Source organism: Talpa europaea (genome assembly GCF_964194135.1).
Source record: "Talpa europaea genome assembly, chromosome: 4".
In the NCBI taxonomy this organism is placed as follows: domain Eukaryota; kingdom Metazoa; phylum Chordata; class Mammalia; order Eulipotyphla; family Talpidae; genus Talpa; species Talpa europaea.
This window is the reverse complement of record NC_140070.1, coordinates 147,188,753-147,216,419: the sequence shown is the minus strand read 5'-3', so window position 1 is coordinate 147,216,419 and position 27,667 is coordinate 147,188,753. Positions and strand designations below refer to the sequence as shown.

At 65.6% G+C, this 27,667-nt stretch overlaps 1 protein-coding gene across 1 annotated transcript; it reads left to right on the top strand.

Annotated features, from left to right (window-relative positions):
* Nucleotides 1-405: 405 nt before the first annotated feature.
* On the top strand, nucleotides 406-25,819 carry MCM3AP (minichromosome maintenance complex component 3 associated protein). Its single transcript, XM_084232789.1, has 28 exons — nucleotides 406-1,778; nucleotides 2,251-2,474; nucleotides 4,437-4,515; nucleotides 4,711-4,855; nucleotides 6,319-6,497; nucleotides 7,779-7,918; nucleotides 8,783-8,980; nucleotides 9,269-9,537; nucleotides 10,336-10,498; nucleotides 11,277-11,437; nucleotides 11,831-12,072; nucleotides 12,182-12,339; nucleotides 12,812-12,912; nucleotides 15,237-15,368; nucleotides 15,583-15,696; nucleotides 16,390-16,542; nucleotides 17,333-17,530; nucleotides 18,158-18,226; nucleotides 18,558-18,692; nucleotides 19,425-19,578; nucleotides 20,559-20,817; nucleotides 20,901-20,998; nucleotides 21,444-21,834; nucleotides 22,530-22,787; nucleotides 22,985-23,114; nucleotides 24,021-24,224; nucleotides 24,890-25,040; nucleotides 25,609-25,819. Exons 1-28 carry the CDS (start codon nucleotides 569-571, stop codon nucleotides 25,762-25,764), a joined length of 5,871 nt encoding a protein of 1,956 aa, XP_084088915.1. The 5' UTR covers nucleotides 406-568; the 3' UTR covers nucleotides 25,765-25,819.
* Nucleotides 25,820-27,667: the final 1,848 nt, after the last annotated feature.

The following is a 27,667-nucleotide window of genomic DNA, read 5'->3' as shown; positions in this document are numbered from 1 at the left end:
GTGGCCCGCCGGGGAGACGCGCCGCCGCCGCGCCCGGCCCGGAAGTGCCGCGGCCGCCCGGGGAGGGCGGAACCCGAGCGCGGCGGCGCGCGGCGCGGCGGACCGGAAGCGGCGGACCGGAAGCGGCGGACCGGAAGCGGCGCGGCGCAGCTCCCGCGCGCGGCGAGCCGGCCGGTGGGTGCGGGCGGGCGCGGCGGTCCCCCCGGCGGGCGGCGGGCGGCGGGGCGGGGCGGGGCGGGGCGGGCCGCCGGGCGTTACATTGTTGCGCGCGCCGCCGCGGGGGCCCGGCCGGGGCGCCCCCTCGCCCGCCGCGGCCTCCCGGGCTCCCGCCGCGCAGAGCCCCGGCCCGCCCCGAGGCCCGGGAGCCCGGCCGCCCGCGCGGCGGCGCGTAACAAAGTAACGGCCTCGGCCCCCGCCGCGCGGGGCGCCCGGGCGCGGCCCTGCGCCCGGCGGCCTCCCGCCACCTCCGCCCTTGTCTTTCAGCCTCCCCGGAGCGGCGCGAGCGCCTCCGTCCGCGGACGCGCCGGGGACCGGCCTCGCCGGGCGGGGTCGCCTCGCGGGGCGGAGGATGAACCCCGCGGGCCCCTTCGGGGGGCAGCCGCCCGCCGCGTTCCCGCCCGCCAGCAGCGCCGTGGGCACCTTCCAGGCGAGGGCGCCCTTCCGCTTCGGCCAGCCGCCGCTGTTCGCGCAGAGCGGCCCGCTGGCCGGGAAGACCTCGGGGTTCGCGCAGGGGCCCGGCTTCGCGGCCCCCGCCGGCGCGAGTCTCCCCTCCTCGTCGCACACGCTGGGGTTCCCCCAGGCCGCGAGCGTGGGGCCCTTTCCTGGGCTTGAGCACACCCCCGCCTTTGCGGCCACCTCTGGGCCTCCCGGCTCCTGTGCGCCCGCGAACCCCGGCTTCAGCTTCAAAGCGCCCAGCGCGGGCGCCTTCCCGAGCGCTTCTGCCTTTGGACCAGAAACAGGAGAAGGAGCAAACCTTAGTTTCGGGAAAACAGGCTTCAGCTTTAAACCTCTGGAAAATTCGACGTTCAGACCAATATTCGGGACTGAACCTGAGCCAGAGAAAGCTCAGACCCAAACCGCTTCTGGGTTTTTCACATTTCACCATCCAAGCAGTAGTGGTCCGGGCGGTCCGGCCCCATTCTCCTCTCAGGTGACCAGCGCCTCTGCGGCCAATTCCAGCTTTGCGTTTTCAAAGCCCGTTGCTAGTAATAATTCGGCACCTGCCTTTGCTCCTTCTTTGTCAAGCCAAAATGCGGAAGAAGAGAAGAGAGGCCCCAAATCACTTTTCGGAGGTTCCGGTAGTTTTGCCCATTTTCCCGTATCTTCGGGATCTTTGGGGGAACCCTTTCCAGGTAGCAAACCTGGTGTTAGGCAAGGATGTGAAGAAGCTGTTTCCCAAATGGAGCCACTGCCCAACCTCATGAAAGGCCTGAAGAGGAAGGAAGACCAGGATCGCTCACCAAGGAGACATGGCCACGATGCGGCGGAAGACCCAGACCCCCTGTCTCGTGGCGACCACCCCCCAGATAAGCGCCCTGTCCGCCTGAACCGGCCGCGGGGAGGCTCCCTGTTTGGCCGGACAATACAGGATGTCTTTAAAAGCAACAAGGAAGCCGGTCGTCTGGGCAGCAAGGAGCCTAAGAGGGAAATTGGCTGTTCCGAGCCTGCAGAGAGTGACCCCACAGCCGTCCTGGGAGGGAGTTCTTCTGTCCTGGCATCATCCCGGCTTCCAGGTGTGAGTAAAGAGGAAGAAACTGAAAGTAGAGAGAAAAAAGAAGGTGAGTGCTAGAGACAGGGCAGAGAGTAAATCCGGGTCTGGGAATTTCCCCGGTGCAAGCTTGACTTTCCCGGGAAGTCACTCTGACCCCGGGGAGGCTGACGTGCCAGCTCTTCGGGGTCCCAGTTCTCGCCCTGTTGCTGGACCACAGCACAGTTAGTGCCCCCCTCCCAGGCACCAGGCCCCCACCCCACCCGCAGCGACCTCGAGCAGGGCTGTGGTGCAGGTCCACGTCACCCTCCCCTGCGGCCCGTGACTAGTCTTCCTGCTTTGGTGCCAGCCACTGGTTCTTTAAACATTCCTGTGGGGCTCATTGGTGAAGGACGAAGCCCTTCGGAGCCAGTTAACAGCGTGATGCTGCAGCTACTCAGTTATTCCTGAGGCCTGCTTTGCTCTTAGCTCCTGCTAGTCAGCTTTCCTGTTGTTCAAATCGCTCCATTTACTGCCTCTCTGATCCCACCCTGATCCCCCAGACTCTCTGAGGGGGACTCCTGGGCGGCCGAGCAAGAGGAGCGAGAGCACAGACAGCTTCGGGGGCTTGTCTCTAGCTGAAGCCACAGCTATCCAGTGCAAGAACATCCCCGACTACCTCAATGACAGGGCCGTTTTGGAGAACCACTTCGGCAAAATCGCCAAAGTGCAGCGGATCTACACGCGGCGCAGCAAGAAGCTGGCGGTCGTGTACTTTTTTGATCACGTAAGTGCTGCTGGCAGCGTCGTGTAAGCAGGTGGAGTAACTCAGGGAACTTTGTCATTTTTTTTTAAAACAGTTTATGCATATAAGAGCTGGGGTACAGGCCAGAGGGGTGTGGGGGGGTTTGAAAGGGTTCACTAGAGACAGAGCGGGGAAAAGAACAGGCAGATCTACTGAAATACACTGCTGAGGGGAGCAGCGGGTGCAGCAGGAAAGGTCTGCTGCGCCATGTGGGTAGCTCTCTGGCCAGCCGGGGATTGCACTCGTGCTGCAGTGGCTGCAGACAGCTTCATACGTTGCATCTTAACCCCTTGCGTCGTCAGGGAGGCCCAACTTAGTCATTTTAAAGTCGAACTTTTTCGCTGGTCGTTATCATCTTGCTGGGATCTAGGCTAGTGTTCCAATTTTTCGTCCTTGGCTTGGAAGGCGGGAGTAGCTCTGACTGCCTCCTGGCTGGGAATCATTGTGAAAAGCTTGCAGGCCCTCCTGAAGGTGGCGTTCTCGAAACATCAGGAATGGGTTCCACCAGCTCAGGCTTCTCTGAGACCGAGAGGCGTGCTCTGACCGCAGCATGCTTTTTCAAAGTTGGCTTTTTTCGGCTGGCGTTATTTGGTTGCCGTCAGTGATCGCGAACACATTGAAACGGAGTGGACCCGGTAAGTCAGGTGGTCCTGGCCCAGGAGGTGTCTGCCATGGCTGGCCCGACGTGGCTGACTGTGAGTGTGGGTCAGCCCGTGTGTGGCTGCGCCTGGCGGCAGGGTGCTGCGTGCTGCGCTCGTATGGGTGGCTGTTTTTCCTGGTCCTGTTGGAGTTTGTGAGGCGCCGAGCTTGTTTCACATGCTGGCCACCCATCACAGACCTCAGGCCTCCGCTCTGGCCGGGCAGACACATGGTCACACCTTCGCACACGTCAGGCTGCACCACGTGAGCTGTGAGGGCGTGCGGCGGTGTGCGGCACCGGGGTGTCGGGGCTGCTCTAGATCAGCGTGGATCTGCCAGGGCTGCTCGCCTCCTGCCCCTCTGTCCCCCTCAACCACTCTTCACCTCGAGCCTCCCTGTGGGTCAGCGTCCTCCGTCCGGTATCCGAGGTGGAAAGCTCGTGCTGAGGTGCGTGCGCTTTTAGCCCCGGGTGCTGTGCTTCTCCCTACGGAGAGGACTTTACGACCCTGCGACATGAGTTGTATTCTGGCTGTGTCACCGAGGCCGTTACCATCTCTCTGACTTTCTGATGGCCCGAGTAGAAAGTAATTTCTGAGCGGCGGCTCCGCCCCCCTCCACAGTGAGGCTGCGTCAGCACCTCACGCCTCGCCTTCCGCGTGCTGCAGTGCCGGGGTCACCTGCTGCTGAGCGCGGGTGAGGGCGCGAGGGCCCGCTCCCGCTCTTCTGTGCCTGGGCCCAGAGTGCAATTGTTCGTGTCCGTCCATTTTAGAAAAGCTACGCTTTGGCTGTTCAAGTGTGACTGTTAATGCCCGCCGAGCCCTACGCGACACGGGATAAACGTTATGTGACACGGAAGTAGCGTGGCTGAAAGCAGCCGGTTGCCATGCACGCACAAAGGCCTGGCCCCCACGTCGCTGGCCACTGTGGCTGCCCCTGCACACCCTCCCGTGGCGTCTGGCCGCTTCCTTCTGCGGTTGAGTGTGCACCGCAGCCCCGTGTCTGGGTGTGTGGTCACATGCCGGGGCCCTCGCCTTAGGCAAGTTTGGGCGTCCTCACAGCAAAGCCAGTCACGTCACGACAGAGACCAACACGTTGGTACTTGTGAGGCAGGGGGTGGGGTGGATTGTAGCTGCTGTGATTGAGGCAGCTGGTGTGGGTGGAGGGCGCGCTGGCCTGGGTGGAGCAAACGGAGGGCACACGGGCCTGGGTGTCGCCCTGTTGTGTGGGGTGCACCTCCACGTATTTGGGGTTTGGTCATGTTTTCTCTGGCTCTCGCGCCCCTTCACTGGCTGTGGACTGTTGCAGGCATCCGCGGCCCTTGCCAGGAAGAAGGGGAAAGGCCTGCACGAAGACGTGGCCATCTTGTGGCACAAGAAGAAGATAAGTGAGTTTCTGGTGGCTCTCGGCAGTCCTTGCCGTGCACTTGGTTGGAGCCTTGGCCCAGGGGAGGGCGGGCTTCCCCCGCCCCTTTGTAACTTGCCGCGGCCGTGACGTTCCTTCACGGCCACCAGACGTCGCTAAGCAGAGGGGGCAGCCCGTTGGCCTGGCGACCACAGACGCCTCGCTTTTGCGTTCTCAGGTCCCAACAAGAAACCGTTTTCCCTCAAGGAGAAGCAGCCGGGCGACGGCGACACGAGTCAGGGCGCCGAGGACACGGCCTTCCCGCACTCCTCTCTCGGCAAGGCTGCGGCGCGGGCTACAGCCGGCGGCCTCCTGAGTAAAAGGTGCGGCCCATGCTCTGCTGCCGGTGTCTTCCGTGCTTGCGGCTCCTTTGACACGTCACGTTGTTGCTGGACGGGTACAGGCCCCGGCCTCGGCCCGCCCCACGCTCTGGCCTCCCAGGCGGGCGAGCTGGGAGCAAACCAGCCCGAGCCCCGGGAATTGGAGGGAGACGCTGAGGGCCCGCTTCCGGACTCCGGGGCCCCGAGACCCTCTGCTCAGGACCGGAAAGAGGCTGCACAGCCCGGCGAGGGCAGAGCCAGGGAAGAGCGCAGGGCTCTGGGCGGGGGAGCCGCCCTGGGGCCACGCAAGACCCAGGGCTGGGTTTGCGGCAGAGGAGTCAGCCCCACCGCTGAGGAGTCTGAGAGTGTGGGCTCAGCCAGCAGCCACGCTTGTGCGGGCGCAGCCCTCCCTGGGCGGTATGAGCACCGCTGAGCCAGGGCTGTGCCCGCAGCTGTCTGAGCCAGCCTGCTGTCGGGATCCCTCTGCGACAGCCCCTTTGGCACGCTGTCGAGAGCTCAGATGCGGCTGGCAGAGGCCTCCAGACCTGGGTCATCAGGCTGTTTAACCTGCTGTGCCCGAACCCCGGCCCGGCCGCCCTGGCTCAGGGTGAACAGTGGGGTGCTCTGTGACACCTGGGCGGGCGCTGAGCAGGGCTGTGACAACGCGAGGGCCCCTTCCTGCTCAGTCCACGCCTCACGCTGTCAGGCCATCTTCCGGGGTCAGTTCTGTCAAGCGTTCACGTTCTCTTGACTGCTTGACTGGCTGGAATGACTACAGGCTGCGTAGCCTGGTCTCGTGGGCTCCAGCAGGGCGTTGGTGCTGCTCGTGCACAGCGGTCCTGTCTTGGCCACCTTGTCACCGGGCAGCCGAGCACAGCCTGAGGCTGGTGGGTGAGGGCTGCGGTGGATGAGGTCCCCCCACTCCCGGCCTCATTGCTCGCCAGGCGCCCCCACCCCGCCCCGGGGCCACGCACACTTGGCTGACTGTGTCCTCTCACACCCCATCTACACTGAGCCGTAGCTGCCACCTTCCTCCCTCGCTGCAGCCAGTCTCTTGCCACATTCGGGTTCACACTCACTGAGCCACCTGGATGGGGTTGGAGGGGCGCGCGGCTGGCTCTCTTCGGGATGTCCTGCTGCGAGGAGCCCCGTGGGCGGGAGGGCGCGTGGCGTCTTGTGTTGCGCTCTGCTCAGCTCTTTACTTGGGCTGAGTGCTGTTTCTTGGGGACAGAAGGCCGCGGGTGCGCGTTCCGTTTGCTTAAACAGGCCCCTGTCTTTAAGGATGAAGAAGTGTTTCTAAAGCGGAAGCACGGGAGTGATCTGAGTGATCTCTCTGGGCACTTTACTGCAGGGTCCAGCTCGAGTGCTTCATGCTTAAAGGGTGGGAGACTCGGAGGGCTGCTGGGACATGGCTGTGACCCAGCGCCTGGCGGGCCTGGGGCCTTGACTCCTCATTTTCTTTGCAGCTCCCCCGTGAAGAAACCAAGCCTCAAGTTTGAGGGCGACCCTTTCGACTCGGGCTCTGAGTGCCCCGAGAGCCTCGGGCCTTGTGTGTCGTCCCTCAGCACCCTGATAGGCACTGTGGCTGAGACGTCCGAGGAGAAGTACCGCCTGCTGGACCAGAGGGACCGGGTCATGCGCCAAGGTGCGGTGCGCCAGTGAGCCAGCCAAGGGCGTGGGCGGTCTTCCCTTTGGCCACGGGGGGCCTCGAGGGCCATGCCGCCTCGCCGGCTGCGGGTTCCGGGGGAACTGCAGGGGGGCCTTATGGCTTTGCTATGGAAGAAAGTCCACAGATGGCTCCATGGCGACTCAAACAACAGGGTAGCTTTTCATCCTCAGAGATATGTTTAAAAAAAAAAAAAATGAGGATTTTCTTTGGTGGAAACCACCGCGATGAAACTGACAAAGCGCCTGAGCAGGGGCTACGCCTGGGCTCGTCTCCCAAGGGCCTGCTCCCCTGATCCAGAACGTGCATGGGGGCTGCTGGGGCTGGGGCCTTTCACGAGTGTGGCCGCCACAAGCAGGGCTCGCCCCGGTTTAGCTATTAGATAGATGGGTCTGGCCGGTGTGGGCAGCAGCCTCCAGTGCAAGGACAATGCCCACCGTGCCACCCCCAGAGCCTCGGTGGCGTTGCGTGTGTGTGTGTGTGCATGTGTGCACGTGGGTGTGCTCAGAAGACTCACACAACGGCCTTTTGCAGCAACAAAGCTGAAGCCACTTGGGGGGTTCTGAGCTGCTGCAAGGTGGCCAGCCCACTGCAGCCCATGGCTGCCCGTGTGGTGTGGACGGCGGGGCTGCGGTGTGAGCTGCATGTGCACAGAGCACAGGGCCACGCCCCAATAAACTCGCCCGCGGTGTCCGCTGGACCTTCCGCCAGCCACCAGCACAGCAGGCGCATGCGTGCACAGGCCGCGACCCCGAGGACTGCCCTTGTCCTTCTCGGGGGCCTTTGAGATCAAGCTTGAGGTCAGGTTTTCTCTCAAGTTTAAGTAGCAGGGCCTCCTGGACACGGTGCCAGGCACTGCCAGCACGTTACAGCAAAGCGGTGACAAGGTTGCCGTGCTTCGAAGTGGAAACATGGCATGTCTTTCAAGCGGTGAAATGACCCCATCTCTCATTTCAAAGACGCTTTGGCAGCGTGGGCAGCAGCGCTGGGCGGCCTCTGCTGTGCTTCCCGCTGCCTTGACATGGCGAGACGCCGAGCCCCGGACACAGCCGGCCGTGCAACGGGCAGCCCTCTCAGGCCTCTGGGGTGAGGCTGGTGACCGTGAGACGGTGCTGCGGCTGCCACCCCCGGCCCCCTGGACCTGCCAGCGCTGGGGGGGGGTGGGCCCAGGCCAGAGGGTGACGCCCCCCTCCTTGCCCTGGGCCCGTGTAACTCTGGCTCGGCCCTCCCTGGCTATCACTCACTTTCCCAACTCCCCAGTGCGCGTGAGGAGGACAGGCCTGGACAAGGCCAGGACCGTCGTGGGGACGTGCCCAGACATGTGTCCCGAGAAGGAGCGCTACATGCGGGAGACCCGGAGCCAGCTGAGCGTCTTCGAAGTGATCCCGGGGACTGACCAGGTTGGTATCCCGCGCGTGCGTGAGGGGCGGGGCGAGCGGGGAGGAGCTGGTCTCTGATGGGCCTGAGCGTGTTGGTGTTTGATTCGGACTTGTGTCAGTGGCGCCTTCTGGTGTGTGGGTCACGGTCCTGCGTGTGCGTGGGGTGGCTCTGGCCCTGGGCATGGGAGCACCCGGCTGGTCTGCAAAGCTTGTGTTGCTGCTCACGGTCCCTTGTCTGTGGGTTCCGCACAGCCAAACTCCACTCGCGGACACTGGGTGGGCCACGCGTTTCCCTCACTGCGGCTGCTTGTGGGCCCCCCGGGCGCGTGCCGGGGTTGTGGAGTGGGGCCCGGGTCACTGGCTGGCTGGGCGTGGCGGCTGCTGCATGCAGGTGCGGCCTCTCGGGGCTCTTGACCACGTGTCGCTCCTGACCACGTGTCGCGTGTGCTCCCCCTACCACCTCAGGGTGCTGCAGCTCTCGGTCCCCCCCCTCCACTTGCTCCCTGCGTACGCCTATCTCCTGGCAGGTGTCTGGAGGGCCCGGCGGGTGGAAGCTGCCAGGGCACCTAGGCCAGTCCCCCAGCCCCTCATCTTCAGCCCTAGCAGACGCCCTGCCCGTGCCCATCCTGCATCTCCTGCCCTGGGCCATGCCTGTCCGGGCCGGCTGCCCCTTACCCGGCCCCATGGACACACCTCCACCCACGGCGTGAGCGCTTCTCAGCTGCGCCCATCACGTCTGTCAAACAGGCCTTTGGAGCGTCTGTCTCCACATCTTCTCCTTCTAAGAGCAGCCTCATGTGTGCGAGGCACGTCGCAGGGTGTGGTCTGGGTGCCATGGGGGTGACTGCGCCCCTGGGAGCCGGCTCAGCTCTGCCCCTGTGCCAGGTGGACCACGCGGCGGCTGTGAAGGAGTACAGCCGCTCCTCCGCCGACCAGGAGGAGCCCCTGCCGCATGAGCTGCGGCCCTCGGCCGTGCTGAGCCGGACCATGGACCACCTGGTGACCCAGATCATGGACTCGAAGGAGGGCAGCCTGCGGGACTGGTACGACTTCGTGTGGAACCGCACGCGGGGCATCCGGAAGGTACCGCCACCGCGCAGGAGCCGGTTTTGTACGCGGTCCCAGCGGGGGTCTGCCCATTCCTGGCACCTGCACGCACCCTGAGTCCGCTGCCCTGCTACGCCACCCCTGCCAGCTCTCCTCCCTGTTGCAAGTTGGAGTTGGGGACCTGGGGGGACATTCCCACAGTGGGAATGACCCTGCTGTGGGTTCTCTGTGTGGGGGTGTGTACGGGGGCATGCGGGCATGTGCTTGGGGGGGTATGCGTGGGGGTGGGCGCTGCCGTGGGCCCTCACCGCCCTGCCTTGCCAGGACATCACGCAGCAGCACCTGTGTGACCCGTTGACGGTGTCCCTGATCGAGAAGTGTACGCGCTTCCACATTCACTGCGCCCACTTCATGTGTGAGGAGCCCATGTCCTCCTTCGACGCCAAGATTAACAATGAGAACATGACCAAGTGCTTGCAGAGCCTGAAGGAGATGTACCAGGATCTGCGGGGCCGGGGCGTGCTCTGCGCTGGCGAGGCCGAGTTCCAGGGCTACAACGTCCTGCTCAACCTCAACAGGGGGGACATGCTCAGGTGGGCGCGTCCTCGGGCTGCCCGCGCCGTGCTCTGCTGCGGAGCCCTGGGTGGGGCTCGGCCACCGTGCACCCCGTGCCTCTGCCCTGGACGGCGCCCTCCGGCACCATGGGCCTCTGCCCAGCAGGGCCAGCCGTGAGCCAGGCAGGACCAGGGCGCGAGCTGTGGGCTTGCTGTGCACAGCCGTGTTTCCTGAAGCACGTGCTGGCTCGGCCCCTGTGTGGGGGAGGAGACAGCACGTGCGATAAGTTTCCTGGGTGGGGTGTGGGGGAGGCAGTGTGCCCTGGCCCTCCCGGGGTCACATGGCGGTCCCGGCCTGCCCCGGCTCGCAAGCAGCTTCTTGCTTCGAAATTCCCCTGTTCACGAGGAAGCTCCTAGATGGGGTTTGCCCTGAGGCCTTGTCACGGGACATCAGGACGTGTGGCCGACTTTCCGCTTTAAGGGAGGCTGCGATAATGGGCTCGGGGAGCTAACTGGTCAGTGCTTGGACAGTCTAGAGGAGTCGGTTTGTTCCTAAACAAGCTCAAATCTCTTTCCTCGGCGTCATTGTTAAGCGCGACCAGTAGTCAGTTGGCGCCAAAGTGACTTAGGAAACGCCCCGGAGTCGCAGCTCGAGCCTGGCTACTTCACTCAGCATCTCAGGCAGGGTCTGCCCTGTGCTGCCCAGGGCCCTTTGCAGCCAGCAGCCCGGCCGCGGGGCCTCTCAGTCTGGGGATCCAGCCCTTTCCCACTCCTGCTCTCGCAGATGCAGGTCTGGTCCAAGTCGGCGTCTGACTTCTCGCGTGTCTCCCGGCGCAGGGAGGTGCAGCAGTTCCACCCTGCGGTCAGAAACTCGGCCGAGGTGCGCTTCGCCGTGCAGGCCTTCGCTGCGCTCAACAGCAACAACTTTGTGAGGTTTTTCAAACTGGTCCAGTCTGCATCTTACCTCAGCGCCTGCCTGCTACACTGTTATTTCAACCAGGTGAGTGTGCGGTGCCTCCCATGCGTCCCTCCAAGGAGGCTCCCGTGCCGCGTCCACCACCGCCTGCGGGGCCGGGCACCCAGGCCCTGGGGGAGAGGCCTCAGAAATGCTTTTCTGGGGGTTCCGTGAGTGAGCGCAGCATGGCCGGCCCGGCCTGCCCCAGAGCGCCCTCGCCCCTACCTGTCGCGCAGGCGGGGGTCTGCGGAAGCTTGCTGGGGTCGAATCTCACAGACGTTGTCTTTCGGGTGGTTATTTTGCGTTACTGTAACGTTCACCACTTGCGCCTACTGTAGCAACGTTGAACAGAGAGAGAGGCAGCCCCGTGTCTCGTGTGGACAAGCGAAGGGCCTCGCGGGTCGTGTTCGCCCGACACCGCGTGCCGGTCTTAGGGCCCAGGGCTCGGCCACCACCACCCACCCCCTCTTGCCCTCTGGCCTGTCCCGGGGCCGTGGCTGTGCTCGCTCGGGCAGCGCAGGACGCTGCCGGGCACCGCCTGGACCGCACAGTGCCTGAACAGGTGCAGCCGGTGGCTCCTGGGCCGCTACCCACACACTTGCCGGCCACTCCTCTGTCCCTGGAGCACATGTCGTGAGCCTACCTCATCCTGCTCTGGCCTGATGCCCCCCCAACGGCCTCTCCGACCCTTTGGCGACAGGGTCTCTCCCTGCAGCTGATGCCACTGCTGCTTTTCAGGAGTCGAGGCTTCCAGCTCCAGCGCTGCCAGGCGCGTCCGCAGAGTGCGGGCCTGCGCAGAGCCAGGGTGACCCCTCTCTCTCAGATCCGCAGGGGCGCGCTGCGGGCCCTGAGCGTGGCCTACACCGTGAGCACCCAGCGTGCCGCCGCCTTCCCCCTGGAGGGCCTGGTGCGCACGCTGCTCTTCCGGGACAGCGAGGAGGCAGCCGACTTCCTCAGCTGCCACGGCCTCTCTGTGTCCGAGGGGTGAGTGTGGGTGGCTCCTTCCCCCGCCTAGCTCTGATATGGGTGGGGATCTGACTGGCACAGGCCCCAGCGTCCCTGGTGCGACCGGGCTCAGGCCCTGTTCCCTGTGGCTCCGGAGTTGGCTTTCGTGAGTTACTGAAGAGGCAGCTGGGCCTTGCGCCCCTCCCTGCAGCATGGTTCTTGCTGACCTTTGGGAGCCCGTCCCCAACCACCCACAGCTGAGGCCTCGCCAGGGACCCCCAGGATGGCCCCGGACACCCTTGCTGCGTTGGGCCCACAGCTCCTAACCTGGCCCCTGCCCGCCTCCACGGGTGACTGTCACTTGGCCAGGCGGCCCCCGCCCCACATGGCCCCCCATGTGCTCACCTGACCCCGCGGCCCTCTGCTTGGCAGCTTTGTGGAGCTGAGTCGGACGGCGTTCCTGGAGCCAGAGGGACCGTGCAGGGCCAGGAAGTCGGAGCTCATCTCCAGGAAGCTGGCGGTGTCGGTGGGGGAGGTGGTGCACGGAGGCCCTCTGCCCCCCGCCCCCCGGCACACGCCTGTGTGTAGCTTCAGCTCCCAGAACAAGTATGTCGGGGAGAGCCTGGCGGCCGAGCTGCCCGGGGGTGCACAGGGAGCCAGCCTGGACGCGGCAGGTGGGTGAGGCGCTTCCCAGGGCCGCAGCAGAGGCCCGCGTCCTGCCTGGCTGGGGAGGCCCCCCGGGTGCTCTGCTCACTGTGGCTCTCGGCCGCCACGTCCTTGCAGGTGGGGTCAGAGGGGAAACGTGTGACGAGGCGGCTGCACCCCTGCTACAGCCCCTGCCCACGTCTGTACCTGCGCCGCTGCCCCTCCTGCCGGCACCCAGCCTCCTGCCACCCCCCGAGCTACTTCCAGCGCCGCCCACGCCCGCGTACACCGATGCGGTAAGGAGCCTTCCGCCCCGCCCTGGCCGACCATGCATTGGCCTGGCCCCAGGTGATTGTCCCGGGCCTCCTGTGCCTGAGCCCTGGCCAGCAACATGGCAAGGCCCCCCCACTCTGGGGCCTGCATCCCGCCTCCCCGGAGGGAGGGAATCCAAGGGGCCCGTACCCCCACTCGTCCCTGGCCCCCAGAGCCGGGGGTACATGGGCCCCCCGGGCGAGTCCCCAGGGACAGCGTCCATCCTCCATGTGGGGTCCTGCCAGCAGCCGCTCAGGGTCCTTTGCTGAGCAGCTCTGTTGGCCTGGGTGGCCAGCGGCCCTCGGGTGTGGAGTGGGGGTGCCGAGGGGTTGGAGCCCGCTCTGGGGCAGCTGGTATCCTTGAAACCCTCCCGTCCACTTGGGTTACAGGAGTATTCGGGGATGGGCTTGGCCTGCGCCAGGCACAGGCTACTGACACTCCCCCCTTCTCCCCCAGGCCCTGGTGCAGGTGGTGGATGAGCTGGTCCAGGAGGTTCTGCAGAAGGACCTAGAGGAAGTCAGCGCCGCGGGGGCAGCCTTCGCGGCCACGGCCCTGGGGTGAGTGCTCCCCCAGCGCCTGCTGTGGGTTTGATGGACACGTGACTCCAGGTGTCTGCTTTTTGAGCAACACTAAGTTTATTTAAGTTTTGACTTAAAATCTCTTGTTTTTCCGACATGAACAGAACTTATAACTCTAGTACGTGAAAATTGGTTAATTTTCCATTTAAAATGAAAAGCGATTACTGTTGCTTGATCTTGGGTTAAATCTCAGTAAGTGAGTTTGGCGGGTGAAGTTTGTTTGGAACGCCACGATGAAATATCCTTAGATGTTTAGAACAATAGTTACAAGTTTTTTTTTTTGTTTTTTTTGTTTTTTTTAAGATTCATTTATGTATTTATACGCGCACTGGGTACAGTCAGAAGCGCGGGAGGGTGAGAGGATCCGCCGGAGCCAGAGCAGGGAATAGAACAGGCGGACTGACGAAATACACTGCTGAGGGGAGCAGCGGGCGGCAGGAGAGGTCTGCGCGCCATGTGGGACCCTCGCCGGCGGCCGGGGATTGAACCGGCGCTGCAGAGGCTGCAGGCAGCTTTGCAGCCCAGCATTCAACCGCTGCGCCACCGGGGAGGCCCTATAGTTACAAGTTTTTTATACATATGATTATTTCTTTTTAAAGATTTATTTACGCATGCAAAAACGGGGGTACAGGCCAGACGTGCAGAGAAAGTGGGGAGCAGAATAGGCAGATCTACTGAAATACACTGCTGAGGGGAGCAGTGGGCGAGACAGAAGAGGTCTGCTGCGCCATGTGGGTCACTCCCTGGCTGGCTGGGATTGAACCCACTCTGCAGAGGCTGCGGACAGCTTCACAGTGTGGTGCTTAACCGCCTGCGCCACCAGGGAGGCCCTACCTCGTTACTCTCTTGATGGTGTCTGTGGATGTACAGAAGCTTTGAATTTGGACATAGTTGAGTTTGTCCATCGTCTGCTGCTGGCGCCTGTGCGGTCGGCGTCATGTGTGAGAAACCTTTGATGCCACCGTTAGCCAGATTCCCCGTAGGTTTTCTTCCAAGGCTCTCATTAGCTCTTAGGGTTAGGACTTAGAACCACTTCGAATCATTTTTGTGCATGGCTTAAGATAAAGATCCAGTGTTGTCTGTTCTCTGAATGGTTTTGGCAACCGTGCACAAAATGAATCAACCGTTTGCTTCTGGTTCTGTCTCACCCCTTCGCGTCTGCCCGACGACGTGAGCGCTGTGGCTCTGTGTGAAGTGTGAACCTCCCAGCTTTGTTTTTCCTTTTCAAGATCATCCCTCGAAATTCCATGTGAATTTTAACACGGGTTTTTCTGCGTCGGCAGGAAGTGCTGCTTATGGGACGGCCCCCGGGCGCGGCGCGGCATAGCCTCACCGCTCCTCAGGCGCGGGCTCTCTGCCTCGGTGTCTTCCTGCGGGTCTCTCGGCAGTGTTTCTTCGCTTTTGTCGTACAGGCCTTTATCGCCTTGCTTAAATCTAGTTTTCGTTTTATTTTCAGACTGGACATTGTTAGTAAGAAATACCCTGGATTTCGGGGTGTTAGCTCTTGTGTCTCAATCCTGGCTAACTTACTGCTTCACATAGGTCTTGAGTGGGTTCTTTAGGATTTTCTATGTCAAGATCATGTCATTTGTCAGTTAGCGCTGCTGTTTCTTTTCAGCGGGAATGTCATTTTTTTTTGCCTAAGTGCTCTGAACGTGACTTCCAACGCGGTGTCAAATAAAACGTGGTGAAAGTGGGCATCCTTGTCTTTTTCAGGTTCTTAGAGAAAAAAATTTATTTTTTGCCACCAAATTTGGCGTTACTCGCGCTGTTTCCCACGTGGTCTCTGTGGGGTCGAGCAAGTTTGTTTCTCCTCCTGCTTTATTTATGAAAAAGCGGCGTTGAAACCTGTCCTCTGCTCTCGTGCCCGAGACGGTGGCCTGGCTTCCCACTGCCATCCTGCTCATTTGCTGCCGCGTCAGCCCATTTCCATCCGTTGGTCCAGCTCGCATTCCAGGAGTAAACCCGGCCTGTGGCGCGTCACCTCTCGTGTGTGGCCAGGGCTGTCGGGTTCCTGGTGTGTCTGGCATTCCTCAAGGCGTCCGGCTTTGGTGGGCAGGGCTGGCCAACCCTGTGGGGGGCAGCATCTTTCTCCGCAGCCTTCCAGATGCGAGTGGGCAGGTGGCCTTCGTCTGGCCCCGCACCGGCCTTCGTTGTGAGGTTGGAGCCGGTCAGTCCTGAGCACCTGGCTGCGCCAGCCTCGTCACGCTTGAGCCGAGTGTGTGCTTTCCGTTGCGGGTGCTAGAATTTTAGTTTTGAGGTTTGCTTGGCTTTCCAGAGTGACCCCGCTCTCCTTTGCACAGCGTTTCCAGCGCAGCTGCAGACGAGCTGCTGGCCGCTGCCACTGCGGGCTTGCTGAGGTGCCTCGTGGCTGAGGAGGTGGCCCTACAGAGGGAGCGCGAGGAGGAGGCACGGCGGCGGGCCGAGGAGCAGAGGTGGGGGGGAAGCAGGGGCATGGGGCCTGGGGGTGGGGGGTGCCAACCCTGGGGTGGGGGGTGCCAACCCTGGCCGGTGCTCCTACTAGCCTCCGCCCTGGGCTCCCTGCATCCCCACACCAGCACCCAGGTGGGTCCCACGGCTGGGAGCAGCTGCCCCGCCTGGCAGTGAATGCAGCGACACTTTTCATTTGCTGTCCTTGAACCTGCCCAGGCTGGAAGAAGAGCGAGAACAGGCGCTGACCCAGCTGAGCCAGGGCCTGGCTGCAGAGCTGACCGAGCTCGTGGTGGCCGAGTGCGTGCGGGAGGCCTGCACCTGGGAGCTGCAGTAAGCTGTGTACCGGGAGGGCGAGTGGGGTAGGCAGGTCCCACCTCACAAGGCTCTGTTCTTCCGGGCACTGCTTCCTGGCCCGAGCGTGCCTGGCAGAGACGCATGTCCTGTGGGGGCTGTGTCTGTCGGGAGGGGAGCTGTGCCCCCATGGAGGCTCCTCCCTGTGCCGCCCCCATGGTGGGCCTCACCCAGCGGCCTTGTGGGGGTGCCTCAGCTCTCAAGTGGAAGGCCCTTTCCTGCCTGTACGCGGAGCCTCTGTCTGTGCATCAGGCCAGCCCTGGCCACAGTGCAGGCGGGTTCCCCGGAGACCTGCCCTTGGCCTGCGCAGGTCTGCAGGCAGCTGCCCTGGTGGCTGCATGTGGGGTGTCTGCAGGCGTTTCTTTCATGTTCTGGTCTGAGGGCCCCGCCCTGCTGTCTTCCAGGGACAGTGGAGGTCGCAAACATGCAGAGAGCTGAGGTCAGTTGTTGCTGCTGTGCTGACCGTCATTTAAACTTTAACTTTAAAATTTCTGTTAAGAAAAAGATTGTTACTTGGCAGCTGCCCAGGCCTTGGGCGGGAGCCCGAGTCCCTGCCATGGCATCTGTCCTTGGTGGCATGAGGACTAGAGGCGTTTCTTGCAGTGCTCTTGGCCTCCGTGTCAGGAGGGCCTGCACGGCCAGTGCAGCTCGCCCATGCCATCCTCTCCCCAGGAGTGCGGTGGAGACGGACCGGAGGGTCCGCCTGGCCCGGTGCTGTGAGGACGTCTGTGCCCGCCTGCTTGGCCTGTTTCTCAAGGAGGAGGTTTTCCAGACGGCAAAGGAGACCCTGCAGGAGCTCCAGTGCTTCTGCAAGTACCTGCAGCGGTGAGTGCTGCCCGGCCCAGGCCACGTAGGCCAGCCCTGGCAATGGTCTCTGGTGGCTGCCACTGTCCGCCCTGTGCCAGGCCGAGGAGGTGGGGGCTTTCCAGACCAAGGCCTCACGGTGGGCTGCGGGCGTCGCTGGCAGCGAGGAGGCGCGTCCTGGGGACATGGTGCCTGTCCAGCCTGAGGGGTGGGCTTGGCGTGGGGGCGGTTTGGCCCCAGAAGACGAGGACACATGACTGCAAATGTGGCCTCACATTACCCGCGGTGGAGAAGGGGCTGGCCCAGCAGGGTCTTGGGTGTTCCCCTACTGCCCTGGCCAATTCCCAGCTGGGGGTCAGGGGTGGTGTAGGGAGCATTGGGCTCGGGGCAACTCGCATACAGCTGAGAGCAGGTCGGGCGCAGTGGCCGTGGCAGGGCCCAGAGGGGTGAGCACGTGCCGGGGCCGCGTCCACCAAGCCTTCCTGCAGGCACATGGGAATCACCCAGCCTTTGCTGGTGGCTGCCCGCAGATGGCCGCAGGACCTGGTCGGGCCCCCTGGCTCCCTCGCGGGGGTTGTGCTGGAGGCCCCAAGGGTTTGCTCAGTTCAGGCCACACGTTCACGCACGTGTCCACGTGCTGGCTGGGCCCTGGGCCGTCCCACAGGGTCCGCCCCACCTCAGGCGCTGGGCTCCATCCCCGTCTGAGGTTGTTGCTGATGCGAGCCCCGCACTGGGGCTCAAGCCTGGCTCTGTGCCTGCACCCCGCTGGCCTTCCAGGCACCCAGTGACCATGCTCTGGCCTGTCCTCCAGGTGGAGAGAAGCCGTCGCTGCCCGGAAGAAGCTGAGGCGCCAGATGCGGGCCTTCCCTGCTGCGCCCTGCTGCGTGGATGCTAACGCCCGGCTACAGGCCCTGGCGCCCAGCGCCGAGTGCCCCATTGCCCGGGAGCACCTGGCCAGGGGCCTGCTGGACCTGGGCCACGCGGGGAGAGTGGGCGTCTCCTGCACCAGGTCAGCACTCAGCCCGGGGTGTGAGTGGCGTCCCTGCTTCTGTCTTCGCACCCCCACGTGTCCCCATGCATGTAGGGCAGCTGGGGCCAGCGAGGTGAATGCTCTTGACTGCCTTCCTGACAGGCCCCTGGCCGGGACATGGCCCTGCCCGCTTGCCCCACCGCAGGCCTTGCCCCTCATCACACTCGGGTTCTGGCCACTGGCGTCTCCTGGTTGTCTTGATGTGGGGACACACCTCATGTGTCCTCATCAGGGGAGCCAGAAGTCTGCCTCTGCCCCTCCCAGCTCCCCTTCTTTATGCTTCCAGGCCCTTCTGCTTCCTCACTTTTCTTGCACAGGCTGTCCCACCCCGCCCCTCTCTCACAACGTCCTGGGAGGCGTGTTCCGAGGCCAGGGCTGCCCTGGCCTCCCAGGCCTGTGCTGGCCCACGGACGGCTGCTCGGTTCCTGTGGACAAGCACGGCCTCCAGCTAGCTGGTTTATTCACTGAAATCATTTCCTTGGTCCCCTGAGCATCTCCTTGGAGGAGACACTCGCTGACCAGCATCATAGCCAAACACCAGCAGGTGCCTGTGTGTCTCCCGTGGGTGCCCAGCAGCCTCACGGGATGCGCGTCTCCCCGTGGCAGGTTGCGGTGGCTCCGAAACAAGACTGCCCACAAGATGAAGGTGCAGCACTTCCACCGGCGGCTGCTGAGGTCAGTGCTCGCCCAGCCTCGTCTGTGCTCCTCTCTCCCCTTCCCCGGCCCCACCCACCGCCTGCCTGCTCTGGGCAGCCCGTGGCGGGACCTACAGCACCGGTCAGCTGTGGCCGGCCCCTCCTCAGACCCCCAGCCCCATCAGGCTCACCCTCACCACACACTGCCCCCGGGCCCCAGCCCCCGGCCCCGCCCTGGCCCACCAGTGAAGGGCAGCATGTCCGGTGGCCACTGCTGAGGTCTGTGTCCCCGGCCCCAGCCCCACCCCAAGGCTCACCCTACTCCAGGCCCCGCGGGTCTACTCACCTCTCACCCTGCCCTGGCCTTGCAGCGATGCCGCGTGGGCGCCTCTGGACCTGCCATCCCTCGTGGCCGAGCACCTCCCCGGGTTGCGGGAGTGTGTGTTCTGGAAACTAGTGCTGGTGCTGCCTGACGGCGAGGAGCTGCCCCTGGGGAGCCCGGGCAGGTGGGCCCTCTGCACCCATGTGGGTGCGGCAGGGAGGGTCTGTCGTCCTCCCCTCCCCGCCCCCTCCCCCCGTTGCCTGCCTGCTCTGGGCAGCCCGCGGGGGGATCCACAGCACCAGTCAGCTGCGGCCGGCCCCTCCTCAGCACCGTGCTCTGGGATCTTGGGCCCCTGGGCAGCAGGTGCAGCTTTCATTCCTCTCTGTGACAGGGATGCCCCGAGCCCGGGATGGGCCAGCCCCCACACCCAGTCACTCGGCTGGCTCCCACCTCTCGGGGCCTGGAGGTTGCTGCTGTGGAGTCTGCATGGGTGGTGTCGCGGCAGCAGTTCTGCTGGCCGCAGAGCTGGGGCTCCCCTGGGCAGGGTGCACAGCCTCTGCAGGTCAGCTGACCGGGCAGCCACAGGGCAGCGTGTGGTCCCGCCCACCCGGCACGGAGCCGGGTCCTGTAGGTGCCCGTGGGCCTGCTCGGGTGCCAACCTGCCGTGGGCTCGCGGGGACCCGTCTTGGGCCCGGGACCCGTCTTGGGACCCGTCTTGGCCCCGCGCCTGAGTCCAGGCGCGTCTGGTCAGCGGTCAGGGCCTTTCCCAGAGTGAGCCCCGGCTGCTGGCCCGCAGGCAGGCAGGTAACGCCCACACCCCAGCGCCAGGGCTGTGCTGGGTGCTGCCTCCTCCTGCTGAGGTTGTGCAGCTGAGTGCAGGCCAGAGCCTCCCTGAGCATCGCCTCCGCCTCCCCAGGACGCTGGCCAACTGGCTGAAGGTCAAGTTCGTGGGGGACGGCGGCGCAGTGGCAGAGGCAGGCGGGGACGTGCCAGGGGTCCGCACCCTGGCACTGTCCCACAGCCTGGGCAGCAGCGGGGGCCAGGCCGTCTCCATCAATGTGTGTGTGAAGGTGGGTGACGGCTCCGCTGGTCTTGGCTCCCCCGGTCCTGGCGGTCGCTGTCCGGACAGGGTTTCCCTGGGCGTCCAGCTTGGCCTGCTGCGCGCCCCCCCCCCCGTGTGGTCTGCGCCACCAACTGTGCCGGGGCAGGGGCTCTCCCAGCGGCCCTATCCCTGCTTCCCTGCCTCGCTGCAGCTGGGGCCGCAGCCTCTCCCTGGACACAGCTCTGTGGCGGGGGGAAGGGGAGGGCAGGGCGGGCGTGCACAGAGGCGCAAGCTGGGCCTGTGGGTCTGTGTTCCCAGTGTCCTCCTGGCTGCATGGCTCGGCGTCTTGGTGTGTTCTCCCCGCCACTGCTCGTTCCCCACTTGGTGTTGCCTTGAGCCTGTGTGACCGTGCTTGGGCGCCCCCTCCCTCCCTGAGGACCCAGGGTCTTTGCCGGGCGCCATGGCCCAACTCGCTGCCCCCTTGGTTCCCTTTGACACGAGGTCCTCCTGGCATCTGGCTTGGGGGGAGGCTGCCCAGGGTGAGTGGACTCCAGTGCCCCTGGTGCCTGGGGCCGCTGCGCTCCTCCACCGCCTAGGCTGCTGGGGGTCTTTGTGCTGCGGGCGGAGGTGGTGGGCGGATGCTGGGCCTGGGCCTGTGGCCTGGGCCTCCTCCCGACGGGATATTTGCGCTTGGCAGGGGAGCCCGTGGTGCTTGGGCGCTGGCTGTGTCCCTGTCTCAGCCCTCGGTGGCGTCCTCTGTGCTGGCCCCGCGTGTGCCTGCTCTCTGGAGTGGGCTGCGAGTCTTGGTCTGCTGCTGCGCTGCCCCTGTTCTGTCGCTGGGGTCTGGCCCTCTCACGCCCGTTTAAGGGGACGTGGGGCTGAAGCGAGGTGAAGGGCCAGGTCTACTGACTCCTGTTGCCCCCGCGGAGGCGCCCTGTGCCGGGATGTGTGCCCACTCTGTGGCCTGGCGCCGGCTTGGGCCCATCGGAGGGGCTGGCTGTCTTCCAGGTGGCCCACGGCTTGCTCAGTGACGGCGCCCTGGATGCCTTGGAGACACAGAGGGAGCTCCTGGGTGCCAGCGGGCTCCTGCTGCTGCTGCCCCCCAGGGAGCGGAGCGGGGATGTGGCAAAGGAGAGCGCGCACTGGCTGTCGGCATTGCTGCGGCTCAGGCACCTCTTGCAGGCCAAGCCCTTCCAGCCTGCACTGCCACTGGCCGTTCTCGCACCCGGCCTGGGGGCGGCTGCCGTCGAGAGGGACATGGAGGAGGGTTGGTGGCCTCCCTGGGGTGTGCACGGCTGGGGGGGGGCTCTGAGGTGGGCTGACGGGTGGTGAGCCTCTGTCTCTCCCCAGGCCTAATGCTGCGGGACCTGGTGTCGGCGGAGCTGGTCTCGGACTACACCATCATCGCGATGCCGGACGCCGTCAGCGACTCCCAGGGCACCACAAAGGTGAGGCCCCTGCCGCCCCGCGTCAGCCACATGCCCACAATCTCGGTTGGGACCATCTGGAAATACAGAGTGAAAACGAGAGACAGTTTCTCTGTCTCTGTAGACAGTTTCTCCAACTCAGTCGCTCACGTGAACGTTTTTAGTGTTTCTCTGTCACGGGCTTGAGGTGAGGCCATTCCCGGCTGTGTCTGGGGTCTGGCATCGGACAGTCCTGCGTCTCTACAGCAGCCCGGCAGCACGGGGTAGGGGTCCGTGGACAGGCGGCCACCGCGCTGCCTTGCAGGAAGGAAGGGCCGGGAGCTGAAGGGTGTGGGGCGGCTGCGGTCCCGCAAGGACGCCGGTGTGGCAAGGGCTGTCTCCCTCAGGCCCGGCCCCGGTGAAGCACCCCGCTCGGAGCCGGGCTCCTGGTGCGCGCCCACGTGACATCTCCCCGCCTGGCCCACAGGTCTCGCAGGCCGTGCAGTGGCTGCTCTCCCGCTGCCCCCGCACCCTGGACCTCTGCTGCCAGACCCTTGTCCAGTACGTGGAAGATGGCGTCGGCCGGGAGTTCAGCAGCCGCTTTTTCCACGACCGGAGGGAGCGGCGGCGGGGCGGCCTGGCCTCGCAGGAGCCGGGTGCCATCGTGGAGCTGTTCAACAGCGTGCTGGGCTTCCTGGCCGCCGCCGTGTCCTCCGAGCAGCTCTGCGACTTGTCTTGGCCCGTCGCCGAGTTCGCCAAGGCCGGGGGCAGCCAGCTGCTCCCCCACCTGCGCTGGAACAGCCCGGAGCACCTGGCCTGGCTGAAGCAGGCCGTGCTGGGCTTCCAGCTCCCGCAGGTGGACCTGCCGCCCCCAGGAGGTGTGTGCCGGCTGGGGAGTCGCGGGGGTCCCCCTTCCCCGCTGCCATGGCTGCGCCCCCGCCCGCACCAGCACTGTCCCCGTCCCCTGCTGTGGGGTCGGGAACGGAGCTCCGTGGCGTGGGGTATTTGCCCGCCTCGGCGGCGGGGGTGTCTGCTCGGCCTGGAGAAAACTGCAGGCGGTGTCAGGGTTTCTGAGCTGTGAGGCAGGCCCTGCCTGGCCTTGGGCCAGGGGTGGGGGGCTGTGACGGTCAGCACCACCTTGGCCAGAGAAGCCTCTGGCAGTGCCCCATGAGGCCTTGGGCTGTTGTGATGTAGGTGGGCCCCCAGCTGGGTATGGAGGCCCCTCCCTGGTCTGCTGACCCGTGGGGGGGGTGAGGCTGTTTGCTCTGGCGGGGTGGGGGGAGGCTGGCCCCTCCTCTGGGCTGTGTGGGGCAGGGGCGCGGGGTGTCTCGGTTTCCGGGCCTGGACCTCTGTGGGCTGGCAGGTGCCTGAGACTGACCCAGCGCTCCTTGAGCTCGGTCACCGTGGCCCGGAGCCAGACCACCTGTGCCAGACCCAGTGCCCACCCCTGCTCCTGGCCTGTGCTGTGGGGCATCGGGGCCCTACAGCTGGCCTCTGCCCAGTTCAGTCTGGGGTGGGCCTGCGTGACCTGGCTGGAAAGCGCATGACAAGCTCTGTGACCCACGCCCCGCAGCCCCCTGGCTCCCGGTATGCGCCATGGTGGTCCAGTACGCTGCACAGGTCCCCAGCTCACGCCAGACGCGGCCCGTGCTGCAGTCCCAGGTGGAGAGTCTGCTCCGCAAGACCTACCTCAGGTGGCGCAGCCGGAGCCCCTCCGCGAGCCGGTGCACAGGGCCCTCAGTCTCCCAGGTCCCGTGGGACGACGTCATTGCCCTATGCATCAACCACAAGCTGAGGGACTGGACACCCCCCCGGCTCCCTGTCGCACCAGGTACTCCAGTCGCCCGCCCCAACCGTCCGCCAGCCTCGGCCAGCATGGCTCCCCGGCGGCCTCCACCCCACCCCTGCTGGGACCCCACACCGGGCGCACCTCCGGGCAGCCCCCGGCCCAGGCCCACAACTGGTCAGGGCTGTCCGCAGAGACGCGCTCGGCTGACGCTTCTGCATGTGTTACTATGTTGTCTGCAGAGGCGCTGAGTGAAGATGGGCAGATCTGCGTCTATTTTTTTAAGACCCACTTGAAGAAGTACGACGCGCCACCATCCTGGGAACGAGCCCGAACGCAGACGCAGAAGGAGCTGCAGCTCAGCCAGGGCCGGTGAGATGGCCGCGCCTCCCCTGCAGGCCTCCTCAGGGACACCGAGGCCCTGGCCCAGCCCAGGGTGGCGTCAGCGTGGGTCTGCGCCAGCCACATGGGGGTGCGTTGGACCCTCTTCTCCAGACGCCATTCCTGCCCCCTCCCCGAAGCCATCGTCCACCCCTGACCGTAAAGCTCCCCCTCAAGCAGTCGGAGGATGGCCCGGTCAGGTGCTCTGCCTGGGCGCTGCCGGCCCTGCTTTGCGCAAGACTGGGACGCTGGGGTCCGGGCCTGCTCCCGCTGGCCCCAGGAGCCCCCAGTTTGGGGGCTCAGGTGCGGTGGCACCAGGAGCAGCAGGCGGGAGTTGCTGCCCTTAACTAGCGCAGATGTCACACCTCAGGGCTCCTTGGCTCACCATGTGACCAGGCAGGTCAGTGACAGCTCATCTGCAGCCGCAGACCTGAAACTGACGCCGCATGGCACCAAGTCCTGTGGACGGAGCTGGCAGAGCCCTGGGATGAGTGAGGGGCAGGCTGGCCCTGCTGGCTGGGGGCGTGGCGGTGCCCAGATGTCGGCCCCGCCTTCTGGAGTCAGGCCACCTAAATCCCCAAAGGACCCCCCCAGTCTTGATAAGTTAATTCTAGAGTTTATTGGGGTGGAAAATGTAGCAATTGCTGAGAGATTTTTGCGGGACAGGGAAGTTCTTTCTGAGGCCCAAGCTCACAGCGGAGCCGGAACAGGCAGGCAAACCCAGCGGGCAGCGAGTCAGTGGGGGTGGAGGCGGGTGCTGCGTCCTCTCAGGAAGGGTCAGGGCTGCTGGTGTCATCAGGGCCTGGCCGATTCTGGGAGCCTGAGGGCTAGGGGGAGAGCAGCAGAGCCGCTCCATCCTCCTCCCTGACTGTGAGCCTGTCCCACGTGTCGTTACAGCTCGGGGGTCAAGTCTTTCCTTCCTTTTGCAAACGAGCTTCCCACCCCGAGCCTGCCCGAGTGCTGTAAAGGGACGCGGACCCGGGAGCCCGGCGCGGAGGGGCTTCCCGGCGGGGAGGGCCTCCTGCACGGTGCCTCTGCCCAGGAGCTGCTGGCCCAGTGCCTGTCCAGTGGCCTGCTGCTGGAGAAGGAGGAGAGCCGCAGGTGAGGGCCGGGCTGGCCAGGCACCGGGGCGGGTTCTCAGCCTGTCAGCGTTGAGCCAGCTCACACTAATGGGGTCACCCCCATCGTGCTCCTCGGAGCCCAGTGGGGGAGACCCCGTGGGTTTTCTGGTGGGAAGCAGCAGAGGTTGAGTGTGTCCGTGGCTCGTGGGCCGCCAGCCGGGCTCCCCGGCAGGCCCTGGCCCTCCCACCTTCACTGCTGCGTCTGCACCTCGGGCCGGCCTCCCACCCCCTGTTCTCAGCCCCCGACGGCTGCTCCCACCCGGCCCTGGGTGCCTGGGATGCACGCGGGGCCGGTGCCTGGGTGGACGCCCCGCCCGTCTCAAAGTGGGTCTGGAGCCTTCCTGGGGAGACGGCACAGGTTGGCCCCTTGGGGACGGGGGCAGCTTCCCGAGAGGGCGCGTGTGGACATGGCACGCCAAGTCCAGTCCGCGGGGGTGGAGGGCAGAGAGGTGACAGAGGTCGGCTCCCAGCGGCATAACTGGGTTCATACGTGTAACAAGCCTGAGGTCTGGTTTGCTTCTCGACGGATGGCGTGACTTCGTTCTGTCCTTAGTAAAAGCTCTTACAAATTTCAAGTACTTGGGCAGGGGGGCGGGGGCATGGGGGCGAGCGATGCTGACCTTTGCTTCTGCTCTCGTGGGGCAGGTTTGAAGACCAGCTTCGGCAGTGGCTGTCGGAGGACATGGAGGCGCACGCGGAGCCCCCCTCCCTGCCCCTCTACCTGCCCCAGACGCTGGTGTCGCTGCCCCAGGTGCTGGGGCCTGGGGTGCGGCTGGCAGCTCTGAGCCCTCCTCAGGTGCGGGCCTTGGCGCCACAATCGGGCTGGGGCAGTCAGAGTCCCGGGTGACCGTCAGCCTGGCGGCCTGTGGCGGTTTCCACGCATGGCGTGAGGGTGGGCAGGGCAGGCAGGGAGCGGGGGGCGCCCTCGGTGGGAGCCCAACTGCCCGGGGCTGGCCTCCGTGGGATGCCAGGCGAGGAGCTCGCAGGGGCCAGGGCCGGCTCCTGCTGTGGGCGAGGACGCCCACGGGCTGCTGTGCTGCGGGAAGAACAGGCTGGGGCGACGCTCTAGTCGCTGCTCGGCTGGTGCTGGCAAAGTACCCCATGCTTTGGCCTGCAGCTCTGGTCTCAAGAAATGGCCACTGACCATGAATGCCCGCGTGCTTTCACCCGCCGCACCAGTAACCACAGTCAAAGCGAGGCGAACCCAGTCTCGGGGCTGCTCTGTCTGTGGCCGGGCAGCTGCCGCTGCTGACATGGCCGGCCCGGTGGGGCGGGAGAAGGGGCCGTGTGAGAGCTGGGCGCGCCAGCCTGCTGCCCAGGGCTCCCTCTGGGCTGGGCGTCCCAGCGTGGTCTCGTCTTCTAAGCAGCCTGCAGGCGCGGGGGAGCGAGGGCCACCGGCTGCGGGCGCCTCTCTGACCGAGCGGCTGGAGCACCTGGAGCGGCTGATCCGGAGCTCGCGAGAGGAGAGCACGGCCTCCGAGCTGCACCTGTCTGCGCTGCTGGACATGGTGGACATCTGAGCCGCCGGGCGGCACTTAACGCTTCTCTCAGAATGACGTCACCTCCGACGCGCGCTGTCGGGGACGCAATTATCAATCATGCAAATAAACCACTGGCTGTCTGGAGAGGGTCCCGGTTTCCTGCACGGAAGGCTGTCCTCCTGCCCCATCTCTGATGTCCCGCCTGCTTCCTGGCCAAGGGCGGTCACCCAGCTTGTGCTCTGGGGACTGGGCGGCACGCACCGGCGAGGGGACCCTGCCGCTGGTCATGGCTAGGCAGGGAGGGCAGAGCAGCTGGGCGCTCCCCAAGAGGGTATCACGGGGCCGGGGGCATGGCGTGGCACCTGCAGGGGGTGGGGGGCTGCGGCCCAGGGCACGGTGTGAGCAGAGAAGAGGCCTGGTCAGTTTCTAAAAGAATCTGCAGGAAGGCCGGCCGGGCCAGTGGGCGTCTTGGGAGGTCTGGGGTGGGCAGTGTCTGTGCTGGCTGCAGTGGTGTGGGAGTGGGCATGAGGCGCTGACCCAGTGGGTTCCTCCACGCCCCTCCATGACTCTCCCAACCAGGGTTCTTAGTGACCGCTGACCTGGAAGAGCAGGCCCTGGACCTCGCCCAGCGTCACCCGGCAGCCCCAGGCCCATCCTGTATCCAGAGCAAAGGTGTGGGTGCCCCAGGGCTCCCCTCCAGATCAAGTTCACGCCCATCAAAGACTAATGTCCCCCACTTCGTTGGCACTGGCTCTCCTGCGGCTCCCAAATGCCCAGCAGACCTGCTGAGCGCACAGTGGGGCGGCGCCCATCAGGCCCCGGTGGTGACACCCCCCCAGACCAGCCCAGGGCAGGCAGCAGCGTGGGGGGTCGGCTGGGCTGGCCTTCCCGCCAGGCCCCGCCTGACCCGTCCTGGGGTGGGGCCTCCTTGCCACAGGCTGCGGTGTGGCCGGGCCAGTGCGCAGCGGCCGAGGGGCGTGGGGCCCGTCCACGGTGCCGGCGGGCCCCGTGTCTGCAGAGCCGCCCGTCCCGTCTGCGGGAGCGCGGGAGCGCGGGGAGGCGCTCGGCACAGCACGGCGCGCCCTCGGCTTTCTCGGCCAGCGGCCTTTCCAGCCTGTTGCTTTTTAAACTTTAAGAAATAGGACTTCTTAAAATTTTTGCGTAGAGCTGGGGTGTAGGCGGAGGTGTGGGGTGGGAGGCTCCTCCAGAGGCGAGCGGGGGGCAGAACAGGCGCGTCCGCTGAAGCCCGCGGCGCGGGGGCGCGGGGGCGCGGGGGCGCGGGGGCGCGGGGGCGCGGGGGCGCGGGGCGGGCCGGGCGGCTCGGGCGGGGTGGTGACAGCCGGAGACGCCCCCGGGCCACCAGGGAGGCCCCTTTTTCCCCCTAAGAATCGACTTTTCTTTGTCTTGTTTGAGGGTCCTCCTGTGCGTTCACGGATCCGGGGTGTCTCCCCGGCGCGGGCGGGGGGCCGGGCCCGCGCGGGCGGCCGCGGGGCCCCGCTGCGCGCGCCCGAAGCTGAGCCGCCCGTCGCCGGGAGGGGCGCGGGGTGCCGGGCGGGCGGGACTCGGGGCGCCCACGGAGGGCCCCGCCCACCGCGCCGAGACTCGGGCCCCGCCCACCGCGCCGAGGCTCGGGCCCCTCCTGGGCCCGCCCCCGCGCTGCTCTGATTGGCCGGCGGGCGTCGGCTCACCTCGGCGCGCGACCGCGCCGGCCCGGAGCGCATATATAGCGCGGCGGCGGCGGGCGCGCCGGGAGCGCGGCGCAGCCATGACGGGGGGCGCGTGAGTGCGCGGGGCGGCGCGGGGGCTCGCGCCCGGGGGGGGCGGGGGGGCGGGGGGGCGGCGCGGGGGCTCGGGCCGGGGGGGGCGGGGGCGGCGCGGGGGCTCGCGCCGGGGGCAGGGGAGCGGGGGGCGGGGCGGGGGCTCGGGCGGGGGGGGGGGCGGG

Bases quoted from the DNA above. Each gene is read 5' to 3' on its own strand.
- MCM3AP (XM_084232789.1), top strand. From the start codon at position 569: ATGAACCCCGCGGGCCCCTTCGGGGGGCAGCCGCCCGCCGCGTTCCCG. The intron at 23,115-24,020 runs GTGAGATGGCCG...GTGTCGTTACAG, and splicing joins CTGCAGCTCAGCCAGGGCCG to CTCGGGGGTCAAGTCTTTCC. The intron at 25,041-25,608 runs GTGCGGGCCTTG...TCGTCTTCTAAG, and splicing joins CAGCTCTGAGCCCTCCTCAG to CAGCCTGCAGGCGCGGGGGA.